Raw genomic sequence first — 13,545 nt, forward strand, 5'->3', positions numbered from 1 at the left:
GAGATAATCAGACCCTCTGAAATAAGTCAAGAGGATCAGGGGATGATGAAAAGGTAAGCATTACAATACAAACATGTATTAAAATATATCAGGCTTTAAAAGTGTATTTTTTTAAATTGAAGAGACCATTTACATACACAAACCTAAAATTATTAAAAAGTTTAAATTGGTCTGGACAATATCAACTGGTTCAGAAAACTGGATTAAGAGTGAAGACTAGCAGTGAGATGGCAGTAATAATGTTTAAATGTGAGAGTTTTACATTTCACAGTTTAGTTTGTGTTTGCTGACAGAAAATATAATTAGTTAAAAATGTCTGTAAATGACATAAAAACACAGACAGACAAACCAGAAAAAAAGCTGTACACAGACCAATAAATGTCAGAGTCAAAGACATAAGTAGAGTTAAGCGTAAGAAGCACTAACAATTAAAAAATCAGAAGAGGTGAAGCACAGACCTCTGCTAGCACTGGGGAGAATAACTGGGTCTGAACTGGAGACCATTCTTACTAGATAAATCTGCTGAAACACTTTTCTTTCTGCTTTTAGTGAAACTGCTGAAAGGTCAAATTCTCCTGTACCCAGCTGTGTGTCATTGAAGAGTGACCGCTCAGTGCGTACTCTGCTCAACTTCAAAGGTGGAACATCCTTGATGAAAAGGTATTCCATCTCTTCCTCCCATCATCAAATACAACTTTTGGAAAAAATATTCCTTTTAAAGTGTGTTCTCACTTTTTGCTCAGTATTCCTGTGATAAACTCTGAACCTACCATCACCTTGACTGGGATAAAATGATCTTCTGATGATGAATCAATGAATGATTATCATTGGATTAGTCCATGTCTTATAGGATGCTGATAAAGAGATTATCAGAGGTGCTCAGAAAGCATCAGGAAATGCACATCACCCTGTTTTGCTAACATAGCAATGCTAACATATTTCTCTTTCCTCTTTAATGGAACTGCGGAAAGCTCCAAATTTCCTGTACCCAGCTGTGTGTCCTATAAGAGTGACCGGTCAATGCATAATCCTTTCAACTTTAAGGCTGGAACATCCTCTGGGGAAAGGTAGTCCTCTCTCTTCCTCTCATCTTCTTTTGAGATAACATCTGAAAAGAAACTGTTACTGAAACTGTTCAAATCAATGTAAAGTGTTGTTTGTGATAAATGTACTTAATGAAGTGCTTTAATGTTAATTATTCAGAAATGACTCTTATGGTTATATCCCACATGGCCTACTATGAAAGTCTGTTTTTGTATGCTCTAGTAGTAGCACAGATCATAGCAATACCTTATTTCTTAAAGTGGAAAAAAGTCCACATTAATTGATGTTGAACCCATACTAAGGGTTGTTGGGCCTTTAAAGATGTGATCAGTATCTTTGTTACTGAGGAATGTAATGCACAATGCACAGTTATAAATGGCAGCATCATTGCTTTAGTCAACATGGAGGAACAGTAAGAGTATGAATCACATGCATGCTGCACTGTCATGGAGAGGTGTCCCATTAAAGGTGTATTTCTGGGATTAGCTCTGGATCCAACACCACCCTGACTAGGATAAAGCAGTTTATAAACAATAAATGCATTCATATATTAATGATTATCAGTGGATTAGTCTTTGTTTTGTGGTCTTCTGATGTAAAAAATTGACATTCTGGGGGCTCAGAAAGCATCATCAAATGTGCATCACTGCATTTTATAAAATTGTCAAAACACTCTTTAGTGAAACTGTGGAAGGATCTAATTCTTCTGCACCCAGCTGTGTGGCCTGGAAGAATGACCACTCAATGCCAGTTATCATCGACTATAAAAGTAGAACAGCCTCAGTGGAAAGGTAATCCTCTCTCTTTCTCTTGCTAATCCTAGTCTTTAATCAAGTAGGGTTAGCATACAAGTGCATGCATAGTTGGGGAAAAAGATTTTCATTTTATTTCTATAAAATATAGATAACAATACTGTTAATATCCAGGCACAAACATGGGTAGCTTGAATTTTTTTCTGAATGTGTGGAGCCAGGCTTCCAGGTTTGATGAGTCTGGAAAAGAAAACGTAATTTACAATATTTAATTTTACAGAACCCCCCAAAAGAGCTCAAAAATCATCTTCAGATATTGGATGGATTCAGTATTCAAGGTGTGTATACTTCTGACTAACCTTCGATAGTGTGACCCAAAGTCTCCATCCTGCAGGGAAATGAACACTTTTTAGCAAAATGTGTTGCAAAATATTTCATACTTAGTTTATATTTTAATAGTGTAGAATAGATTAGAATGTTTATTTACAAAGAAAAGGAAATCATGTAGAGATTTTTTTACCCTCTATAACCCATATAGGTAGAGTTAAACATCTAGATAAACCATAACAGTAGGTCATGAAAAAGTTATTCACCTACAGATTGCTGAAAGGGTTTCCAGCTATGCTCACTGCACTCACCCATTGAGACACAATGGTGATCTTATGAGATCTGGAAAAGTTCATGATAATGCACTGGTAGCTGCAGTGCAGACTGGACTGTTATGCCTGTAAATAGTGTCCATGAAGATGACAGACTCTTTGTGGAGGGCTGCATCATGTTATTACTGGGGTTTTTAGGATCTTCTTAGGCCAGTGTCCCAAAACTCAGACACCATGTACTCAAATGTTTTTGCAGATGTTTTGCAGATTGACCATGGTAACACACAGCAAAGCCAATGACAAAGTACATAGACTTGCTTATGTCTATGATACTTAACTTTAAGCAGGAATCCTGGGTTTGACCACAAGGTCACTCAAGATCTATCATCAGCACATGCAGGGTGCTAAAGCATACAGCTGCACAAAAGTGTAAATTATTATTATCATTAATGTGTACAGTTCTTTTCTGTCAATGCAGACCTTTAAGGGTATAAGTTCTTCAAGATAACACCTAGATTGCATCAGTATCCATATTGTATTTGTTATGCCTGGGTGCATGAACTTTACTACATTTATGGAGGGTGGTTGTTAGTTCAGAATTACTCCACCACAATCACTGACTCCTCTTAATTACTAGTGCACAAGCAAAGGTCCTGGCACACTGAGGGAAATAAACTTGATGCTGATATGGGTGGTAGAAGTTTAACCCACTGCAGCCAGTATGTGCATGTTCTTCTTTCAGCTGCTCCTGTTAGGGGTCAGCACAGCGAATCATTTTTATCCATCTCGTTCTGTCCTCTGCATTGCTGTATTTCTGCTCACAGATCATTACCTTTCCTCTTAGCCTAGACTTCACTATTCCTTCCCATATCTTCATAGTGGGGCTGATAATCTTTATGCCTCTGTAGTTATTACAAGTCTGCACTATCTTTAAAAATCTGTATCAGTACACTTGTTCTTTCCAAGATTTTGTTAAACAATCTGGCCAAAAATTCAACTGCCATCTTTTCTAAGCATCTCCATGCCTCCATCTCATGTCACCGGGGCCAACTGCCTTTTCACTCTTCATCCTCTTAATAGCTGTCTTCAATTCACCCTTACTAATTCTCGCACTCTCTGATTCACAGTCATCTTATAGACCACCATCCGATGCTATCAAGCTACACTCTCCCCTGTCACAACCTTACAGTCTCTAATCTCTTTCAGGTTGCATCTCCTGCACAATACAGTCCACTTCTGTGTACCTTCCTCCACTCTTATATATCACCCTGTGCTCCTCCTGCTTCTTAAAATATGTATTCCCCACCACGATTTCCATCCTTTCTGCAAAATCTACCACAATCTTCCTCTTCTTGACTCCGTACCTACCCATCACCTCCTCATCCCCTCTGTTCCCTTCACCAACATGCTCACTGAAGTCTGCTCCAATCACCACTTTTTCATCCTTGGGTACATTTTCCACCATTTCTAACTTACTCTCCTTTCTCCTCCATCACACAACCCACTTGTGGGGAATATGCACTGATGACATTTATCTTCACAATCATCACTCTGTCAGACACTCTCTTCACTACCACTACATTCTTAATATACTCTTCCTTTAAGATTACCCCTACACCATTTCTCTTCCCATCTACACCAGTACTCCTGGCCTTACTCCACTTCCAAATGGTCTCTTGTACACAAAGTATGTCTACCTTTCTCCATACACCAATGTGAGGTACATGGGACATGATTTAACCCATTTGAAAAACCTATGAGGTTAAAATGAAGCTATCACCAGCTTGGGGGGATAGTTTCATCTTTAGCTCCTTAGCTTACCTTTGGGTGACCTTAATAACATGCATGGAGCTCAATAACACCCAACATGAGATGAGATAAAGAAAGAGTATGTATAGTATTAATATCAGGACTGTCACAAGATCAGATGGATGCAAATGCAGGAAGGGAAGTTTATTATTAAAATACAGTATCAAACAGTCCAAAACACTAGGCAATCCCATAATCAGACAACAGGCACAGATCAGGTGATCAGTGTAAACAGTGTAAACAGGGTTAGACAAAAAGCACAGGAAACGCAGAATCCAGGTCAAAACCAGAACTCTAAACACATAATCAAAGGCTTGGCAAAATCAGGACATAAGGTAAACCAAATGTATTCTTCACAATGATAGCATGAAGTCAGAGTCCTAAAATATTTTGAGTGAGGCTGTTCTTGCTATTGAGCACAGATGTGTTTGATCAGATATCTGGTGACAGTGAATGACAAAGTGCATTGTGGGAAGAGCAGTCCAGTATAGCCATGTTAGTAGGCCATTGAGCATTTTGGAACTTGTAGTGCAATCTTTCATCAATCCTTAAATACAGCAATAATTCTGACTAATAAAAATAACTGACACTGTAGACTTCCTCCATAAAGTTTAAATAAACAATTGCAAAAAAAAACCCCTCAAAATATCAATTATTAAACAAATATTTTAAGACAGTTTATAAGTTTTAGCTTATGTGTTGTGGCCACCATACAAGTCCCTGTGAGCTGTTATGAACTGTTAATATAGAAATGATAACATAAGAATGTCTTTTAATATGATTCATTATTAATATTATTAATATGCACTCTGATTTAACTGTCAGGTGTTTTTCAAGAAAATGAATTAAAAAATGTTCCAATCCAAAATTCAAGAGAAATGTAGTATAAAATCATACAACCATCAACATCAGAGTAGTATAAGCAAGTTTATGTTTTTTTTAAATCAGGAGCTGGAGGAGAAAGTCATCACACTGTTGAAGAATGAGCTGAACAGGTTCAAGAGGCTACTGAGTCCTGATTACCCAGCATGCTCTGAGAGGGAGAAGGTGGAAAAGGAAGAGACAGATGAGGAGGATTTGCATGATTTTAAAGAGAATGTATTGAAGATCACAGTACACATCCTACGGAATATGAAGCAGGAAGATCTCGCTCATCAACTGGAGCTCAGTAAGAGCTTTATGAAATTGCAATATTCTACCACTTTAAAGCGAACACAATAGGCCTGTGGTCCATATTATCCTAATTAATACAGACTTGAAAAATTATTCTACTGTTTTGTTTCTTTGAATATCTGTTCATGATATAGCCTATTTATGAATGTTAGAAGACTGAAGAATGTAGTAAGTATCAATACAGTAACAGAGCAACCATCACATTTTTCTGTTTGTTAGAGATGGCTTCTGTGTATCAGCGAAAGCTCAAATCCAGACTAAGAGATAAATGTAAAAGAATTAATGAAGGAATCTCACAGCATGGGACATCTACACTTCTGAATCAGATCTACACAGAGCTCTACGTCACAGAGAGTTGGAGTGGAGACATCAATAATGAACATGAGGTGAGACAGATTGAGACAGCGTCCAGGAGACCAGCAATAGAAGAGACACCCATCAAATATAATGAGCTCTTTAAAGACAAGTCCATCAAAACTGTGCTGACTAAAGGAGTAGCTGGAATTGGAAAAACAGTCTCTGTGCAGAAGTTTATTCTGGATTGGACTGAAGGAAAAGCAAATCAGGACATCTTCTTCCTGTTTCCCCTTCCCTTTAGAGAGCTGAATTTGGTGAAACAGGACAATTTCAGTCTGATGAAACTTCTTCATCAGTTTTTCTCAGAAATTAAGGACCTGGAAGAAATAGATGGCAATGTCTACAAAGTCCTGTTCATCTTTGATGGTCTGGATGAATGTCGACTTCCTCTAAATTTCCAGAACAATGAGATATTGTGTGACGCAACAGAGTCAGTCTCACTGGATATTCTGCTAACAAACCTCATCAAGGGGAATCTGCTTCCCTCTGCTCTCCTCTGGATAACCACTCGACCAGGAGCAGCCAATCAGATCCCTCCTGAGTGTGTAGACCAGGTAACAGAGGTACGAGGGTTCAATGATCCTCAGAAAGAGGAGTACTTCAGGAAGAGGCTCAGTGATGAGATCCTGGCCAATAAAATCATCACACACATGAAGTCTTCAAGAAGCCTCTACATCATGTGCCACATCCCAGTCTTCTGCTGGATCTCAGCTACTGTTCTAGAGAGAATGTTGGGTGAAGCAGAGAGTGGAGAGATCCCCAAGACTCTGACTCAAATGTTCACACACTTCCTGATCTTTCAGATCAAACACAAGGAGCAAAAGTACAGTCAGAAATATGACCCTGATCCACAGAAGACCAGAGAGAGTATCCTGGCTTTGGGAAAACTGGCTTTCCAACAGCTGTATAAAGGAAACCTGATGTTCTATGAGGAAGACCTGAGTGAGTGTGGCATTGATGTTGGAGAAGTGGCAGTGTACTCAGGAGTGTGTACCCAGATCTTCAGAGCAGAGTCTGGACTCCACCTGGGGAAGATGTTCAGCTTTGTACATCTGAGTGTTCAGGAGTTTTTGGCTGCATTATATGCGTTTCTCTGCTTCATTGACAAAAAACAAACAAAAGAACAAACCACTGATCTGTCTGGTCTTTTCAACACATCAGAAATGTCTGAGTTCCTTAAGGGTGCAGTGGACCAGGCCTTACAGTGTGACAATGGACGCTTAGATCTTTTCCTCCGTTTCCTTCTGGGCCTCTCAGTGGAGTCTAATCAGAAGCTCATTCGAGGTCTACTGACACACACAGGAAGCAGCTCTGACTGCAGAAAGGACATAGTTGAGTACATCAAATTTAACTTTGAACAAACTCCATCTCCAGAGAGATTAATCAATCTGTTCTACTGTCTGAACGAGTTAAATGATGATTCACTGGTGAAAGAGATCCAAAGCTACATGAACTCAGGTCGTCTCTCTGAAGCTGAACTCTCACCTGCTCAGTGGTCTGCTCTGGTCTTTGTTTTGCTGACCTCAGAGGAGGATCTGGAAGTGTTTGACCTACAGAAGTTCATAAAGTCAGATGAATGCTTTAAGAGACTGTTACAAGTCGCCCAGCAAGCTACAACAGTTCTGTAAGTAAAACCTATGGTGTGCTCCATGTTTTTATGTGTTTTTGTTCATATTTCCATGTGCATTTGTTTTGATTCATGTCCGGTCTCTTTACAGGAACACACCTAATTACTCAGGATAATTTATTCATACTAAATATAGATGCATTTTAACTGACACTGTTATTTCAAGAATTAGTATGATACTGGATGTAATAAATCAATATATGCTTAAAGCAAAGCAGAGTAAAAAAACATGAAATATCAGGAGGAGAAATTAGAACATTGTTTATTGTGTTTAAAAAGGATGTTTAACAGAGAGGACGGCCCAATCTCTTGTCATAATACTGTGACAACACTGTGGCAGCTGTAGTAATACAGTAAATATGGTTTGTACACCAGTGATTTTCAGTTTTATTTTTATCCAGGTTCACAAAGAGCTCAAAGTTGAATGAGTTCACTTTTAAGGGAGCTTCAGTGCTGTGCCATTGCTTGATGCTATGGGCACACCCCAGTGGAACCAGTGTCTGAAGCACATGTGAACACACCAATTTTATTGGTGGAAAAGAGAGTCAAGTGACGTAGGAGCATGTATCAGCAAGACCATAAAAGGGTATCTATATTATATATCCCCAGATTCTTTGTCTTCAGCAATCCACTTGTTTGCAGTGTGTGATTTCTACAGCAATCTAATGGAGAATGAAACACATGTATGTATTTGAGTTACTTGCTTGTGAGATGAGCTGTTAAGGAAGCTGGCTGCATGCACTGTGAGAGTTTGGCTTTATTTTAGTGGCTTAGGTCCCACATCTGCCAAGGCAGCACAAAGGCTGCAATCTCAGGGTGATCCCCTTTCTCTCGTTTGCAGTTTGGACTTTCGAACAAGGACTTGTTACACTGTTTGCATCAGGTTCTGAGGAGCCAGCACACTCAGAATCCGTCTTAGCTGGAGAGAGACAATATGAGAACCATCATCCCCTTGAGAAAAGCTGCCAAATAGTGGGCCTGATGCCTGGTGGCTCAAGTCTCTGGGAGCAGTCCCCCTTGGGGTGGGTCCAAATACACTGTGTCCCTGACCCCCCTGACGCTCTCCAGGGGCATCCCTGCCACCTCAGCCACCTCTGGTGCTTTGGGGAGCAGAAATGTCATCCTTGCCCATTTCAGGAGCATGGGTCTCAGGTTGAACCCCAAGAACCACTTTTTTAGGGGCAATCTGGGATTCGACCAGGCATTCTTTCAGGCATACCTGTTTCATGCTTGTGTGGACCCAGTCCTTGCTGCTGTGAACAACATGAGGCTAGGGTAAGATCTTTAAGTCCTTGATTTAGATGTTATTAGGTCTCCTAGCAGCTGCAGCCAGTGTCATTCCTTTGGTCCTTCTTAAGCCAAAACTAAATTCTGGCTCAAAAGTAGGGGCTTTCATCCGTGCAACAACCTGTCAGGTCTATAAGATCTATAGGGTAGTCTTCAGTTGTGGAGAAGAACCCACTTACTTACCTTGTCTCCCATTCTAGGGGCATGTTGCCATTGCAAGATTTTCTTGATAGATGCCTCTCTCTTGGGTAGGTTTCTCAATGGCCGCCCCACCTATGGCACATGGGGAGGCCTTCACCTTTGTCACATGGGGAGGTTCTTGCCTTTCATGATACAATGAAGGCTGTGTTTCTAGTGCTGAAACACTTTCTCCCAAAGCTCCGGGGCTTCTCTGTGTTGGTCCAACATGACAGATGTCTCATATCAATCACCAAGATTGGATGTCCCATGTTCAGGCTGCATAGGAGATCCTGCTTTGGACAAAGACTGGATTGCTCTCTTTAAGAGCTGATTTACATTCTGGGGCATGCAAACTTGGGAGCAACCTGTGAAGGCATGGGCTGAGGCCGAGGAGTGTCACCTTCATCCTTAGGTGGTAGAGGCCAAATATGTCAGAGGTATGACAGAGTGGAAGAGGATTTGTTCACCTCTGAGAAGTCACTATCCCCTCTGATTTTTCATCACCCCTCCAGATCCTCTCAGGCGGGATGCCATGGTGCAGACATGACCAAGGCTTCATCTGTGTATGCCATGACTGTGTCCATCTCTTACTGGTAACTCCACACTGGCCCTTCTGTGTTTGGTTCTTGGACCTATCCCTCCTTGATGGCACTCCTTCTGTCTGGGAGGATTTTCTGTCAGAGGTGCAGGGGGACCTTATTTATCCTAGGAATAAGGAACCTCTGGGTCTATCCCCTGAGGGGGACTCACTCATAAATTTCAGTCTCTCAACTGGACGAGTATTGAACTCTAGTATCCTTCCACTAGGAGATTTTATGCCTATAAAAGAAGGCTTTTGCTATCAAGGTCAGTTCAATGCTGAAGCTGGAGTTTCTCCAGGAACGCCTCTCAGTGGCGTTAACCCTCACCACACTCGAAGTGTATGTGGCGGTTATTTCTATTAGCCATGCACCCATCCTTGGGGCCTCTGTTGTGAGACACTCTCTGGTTGCTCAGTTCTGACAATGTGATAAACAGCTGAGGCCTTCCTGCAGACCACAAATTCCCTCTGTGGATGTCTCTGTGGTCCTGGGCAGTTATCACAAGCTCTTTTTGTGCCCTATGCGTCAGACTCTGAGAAGATCCTGACCCTGAAAACGGCTTTTCTATTAGCCTTGTCCCCTAGTATCTGGGGATATGTGATGTAGATGCCCTTTTATGGTCTTCCTGAATGGTTCTCCTGTGCCAACTGACCCCCTTTTCAGCCAATGAAATTCTGTTCACACCTGCTTAAGACACCGGTTCTGTTGGGGTGTTCCCAAAGCATCATGCCATTATATCTTTTTTCCATATCAGGATACCGGTTTACATGCACTATATTGCCAAAAGTTTTGGTAAACTCCTCAAAATTATTGAATTCTGGTGTTCAATAACACTAAACAATAACAATAAACAGGTACACAAAATCAAGCACCTAGGCATGCAGACTGCTTCTACAAACATTTGTGAAAAAATAAGTCGCTCTCAGGGGCTCAATAAATTCAAGCATGGTACCATGAAAGGTTGCCACCTGTCCATGTCCATTCATGAAAATTCCTCACTATTAAGTATTCCACAGTCAACTGTTAGTGGTATTATTAAAAAGTGGAAGCAATTGGGAACAACAGCCACTCAGCCAGGAAGTGGTAGGTCATGTAAAATCACAGAGTGGGGGCAGAGGTGCTGAGGTACACAGTTCACAGATGTTGCCATCTTTCTGCAGAGTAAATAGCCACAAACCTCCAAACTTTGTGTTGCAGTCAGATTAGCTGAAGATCAGTGCATGGAGCATCATGGAATGGGTTTTCATGGCCGAGCAGCTGAATCTAAGCCTTACATCACCAAGTGCAATGAAAAGCATTAGATGCAGTGGTGTAAACCACCACTAAACTCTAAAGCAGTGATGTGTTCTCTGGAGTGATGAATCACACTTCTCTGTCTGGCAATCTGATGGATGAGTCTGGGTTTGGCGGTTGCCAGAAGAACAGTATTTGCCTGACTGCATTGTGCCAGGTGTAAAGTTTGGTGGAGGGGGATTATGGTGTGGGGTTGTTTTTCAGGGGTCGGGCTTGGCTCCTTGGCCCCTTTCCAGTGAAAGGAACTCTCAGTGCTTCAGCATACCAATTTTGGACAATTTCATGCTCAACTTTGTGGGAACAGTTTAGGAATTGCCCCTTCCTGTTCCAAGGTCCATAAAAACATGGATGAGTGAGTTTGGTGTGGAGGAATTTGACTGGCCTGCAAGAACATCTTTGGGATGTATTAGAACGGAAACTGGGAGCCAGACCTTCTTGTCCAACATCAGTGTCTGACCTCACAAATGCACTTGGTCCATTTTGACCATGCGAAGAATGGTCAAAATTTCCATAAACACACTCCTAAACATTGTGGAAACCTTCCGAGAAGAGTTGAAGTTGTTATAGCTACAAAGGGCAGGCCAACTCTACATTAAACCCTACGGATTAGGAATGAGATGCCATTAAAGTTCATGTGCATATAATGGCAGATGTCCCAATACTTTTAGCAATATAGTGTATGTAACCTGAGATGTTCCTCTGACATTTTCTCCTTTCAGGCTCAATAAGTGTAACCTGACAGAGAGAAGCTGCTCGGCTTTACACACAGTTCTCAGCTCAGAATCCTCCAAGCTGACTGAGGTGGATCTGAGCAGTAATCCTCTGGAGGACTCCGGAGTGAAGGAGCTTTGTGCTGGACTGAAGAGTCCAAACTGTAAACTGGAGAAAATGAGGTGAGTGCGTCTCTTCTACTGAGTAGACTTTTGATCTGAGGGATTGATTACAGGCACACAAAAATAAAAAATATATATAATAATTACAAAAATGTATATTTGTATATCTTATTTAACTAAGCCAAGATAATTATGTCAAAATATTTTCCCACTCAATATTCTGCCATATGGCAAAAACATTGTAGATCTATCAAAATGTAACCTGCAGGTCTGGGCTTTGGCTAGCTCAATCAAAAACATTACTCTTTTGTGGGTGAAACCACTCCTTTGTTGATTTAGATCAGGGGTGTCCAATCTTATCCAGAAAGGGCCGGTGTGGGTGCAGGTTTTCATTCCAACCAAGCAGAAGCTACACCTGATTCCAACTAGCTAATCAGTAGATCTTGGCTTTCAGTAGACTCAGGTGTGGCTTCTGCTCAGTTGGAATGAAAACCTGTTCCCACACCGGCCCTTTGGGGATAAGATTGGACACCCCTGATTTAGATGTATTCTATGGATCATGGTTGTGTTAAACAGTGGGATTTCATTTCATCTTCAGCTTACTACCCAACATCTAAAAGCATAGTACTAGAGATTCATGATGTACAGATGCTCATGATTCCCATTACCTCTGTAAAAGCCTCAGTTCTGGCTAACGAAAAGCAGCTCTAAAGCACATGCTGCACCATAGGAATGGGGTACTATTAATGATGCACATTTATTAAGGGAACCTTTTGGAATTGGTCTCAACATACCATGACACACAGTTTAGCACAGACATGTCACGAATATGAGCGATTGTTGTCACAGCTGTAGGTGCCTTGACAGGCTCCCTGATAAAAGTTTTTGTCTTGTCCTTTTCTAAATTTTTTGAGACATCCTGTACTTGTTGGTTTTACTATGGTGCCCTATTTTCTCCACTTGATAGAGATGGCCTTTGATCGAAAGCTTTCAATAAGTCAAATAGCATGTATGCTTTGTAAGCTCTTTAGGGACTGTGGCTTCAGCTGTCAGATGAAACCAAGAAGATTTAAAGAAAATCCAACAGAAAGATCTTTTTCTGAGGTTAATCAAATAATTTCACTGATGTCAGACGTATGATAATTACTTTTGAACAGGAGACTGAATGTGATTGTTTCATTATGAATGCAGACACATCTCCAATTTTAAAAGGATGTGCATACTTATGCAACCAGTTTATTGTAACTTTTCCACTTTTCCTCCCTCAGTACAAAGACATGTGTTGTAGGCTGATTGGCATCTTTCTTAACTTTGCCCTTTGTTCAGACTTTCAGACTGCAGTATAACAGAGGAAGGATACACTGCTCTGGCTGAAGCTCTGAAATCATCTCACCTGATAGAGCTGGATCTCAGAGGGAACGACCCTGGAGCATCAGGAGTGAAGCTGCTCACTGATTTACTACAGGATCCAGACTGTACACTGAACACACTGAGGTGAGCTATATTTATTACAATTATTAAATTATTGTGAATAAAATACTCATGGAAATATTTTCTGACTGTGCTTGCAATTAAATATAAAATAGTTTGTGTTTATGATTTAGGTATTCAGCAAGTACCTGTGTGGTAGAGAGGATATGCCATGTTTTTCTGGCTCACATGAACTTGGAAAAATCTCAAATGGCTTGTAGGGTACAATCTACTGCCAAATATTCTTTTTAGATTAAGGACATTGTCATAAAATATATTTATCACAGTTTCACTGAAAAATATAAAAATAATATTTTTTATTAGATTTTTAAAAAAAATAATTCTATTCAAATATTTTCAAATTAGTCTAAATGGTAATTAATAGAATATGATAAATAATTAGAAGAATATACTATACATAGACTTCAATTACGGCCCTTCAGGATCTCACGAAAAAATGTTGATGTTGTTCGTGCACAGTTTGACCTGTAGCTGTAATCGTGTTTTTCCTCTTTAGTCTGTTCAGAGTCTGGGTTTTTG

The 13,545-nt window shown here is 40.5% G+C and overlaps 1 protein-coding gene across 10 annotated transcripts in view; it reads left to right on the forward strand.

The window, feature by feature from the left end:
* Positions 1 to 13,545, forward strand: part of LOC131351771 (protein NLRC5-like) — a 172,681-nt gene that overhangs the window by 9,170 nt on the left and 149,966 nt on the right. For all 10 annotated transcript variants that reach the window (XM_058387338.1, XM_058387339.1, XM_058387336.1 and 7 more), the window contains exons 2-10: positions 1 to 53; positions 550 to 660; positions 972 to 1,067; positions 1,725 to 1,835; positions 2,077 to 2,134; positions 5,153 to 5,372; positions 5,597 to 7,358; positions 11,422 to 11,595; positions 12,862 to 13,029. The exon at positions 1 to 53 is cut by the window's left edge and continues 57 nt beyond it. In XM_058387338.1, the coding sequence (XP_058243321.1) occupies positions 1 to 53; positions 550 to 660; positions 972 to 1,067; positions 1,725 to 1,835; positions 2,077 to 2,134; positions 5,153 to 5,372; positions 5,597 to 7,358; positions 11,422 to 11,595; positions 12,862 to 13,029 (2,753 nt within the window). The remainder of the gene's footprint in view (positions 54 to 549; positions 661 to 971; positions 1,068 to 1,724; positions 1,836 to 2,076; positions 2,135 to 5,152; positions 5,373 to 5,596; positions 7,359 to 11,421; positions 11,596 to 12,861; positions 13,030 to 13,545) is intronic.

The sequence above is a fragment of the Hemibagrus wyckioides genome, linkage group LG04 (genome assembly GCF_019097595.1).
Source record: "Hemibagrus wyckioides isolate EC202008001 linkage group LG04, SWU_Hwy_1.0, whole genome shotgun sequence".
In the NCBI taxonomy this organism is placed as follows: domain Eukaryota; kingdom Metazoa; phylum Chordata; class Actinopteri; order Siluriformes; family Bagridae; genus Hemibagrus; species Hemibagrus wyckioides.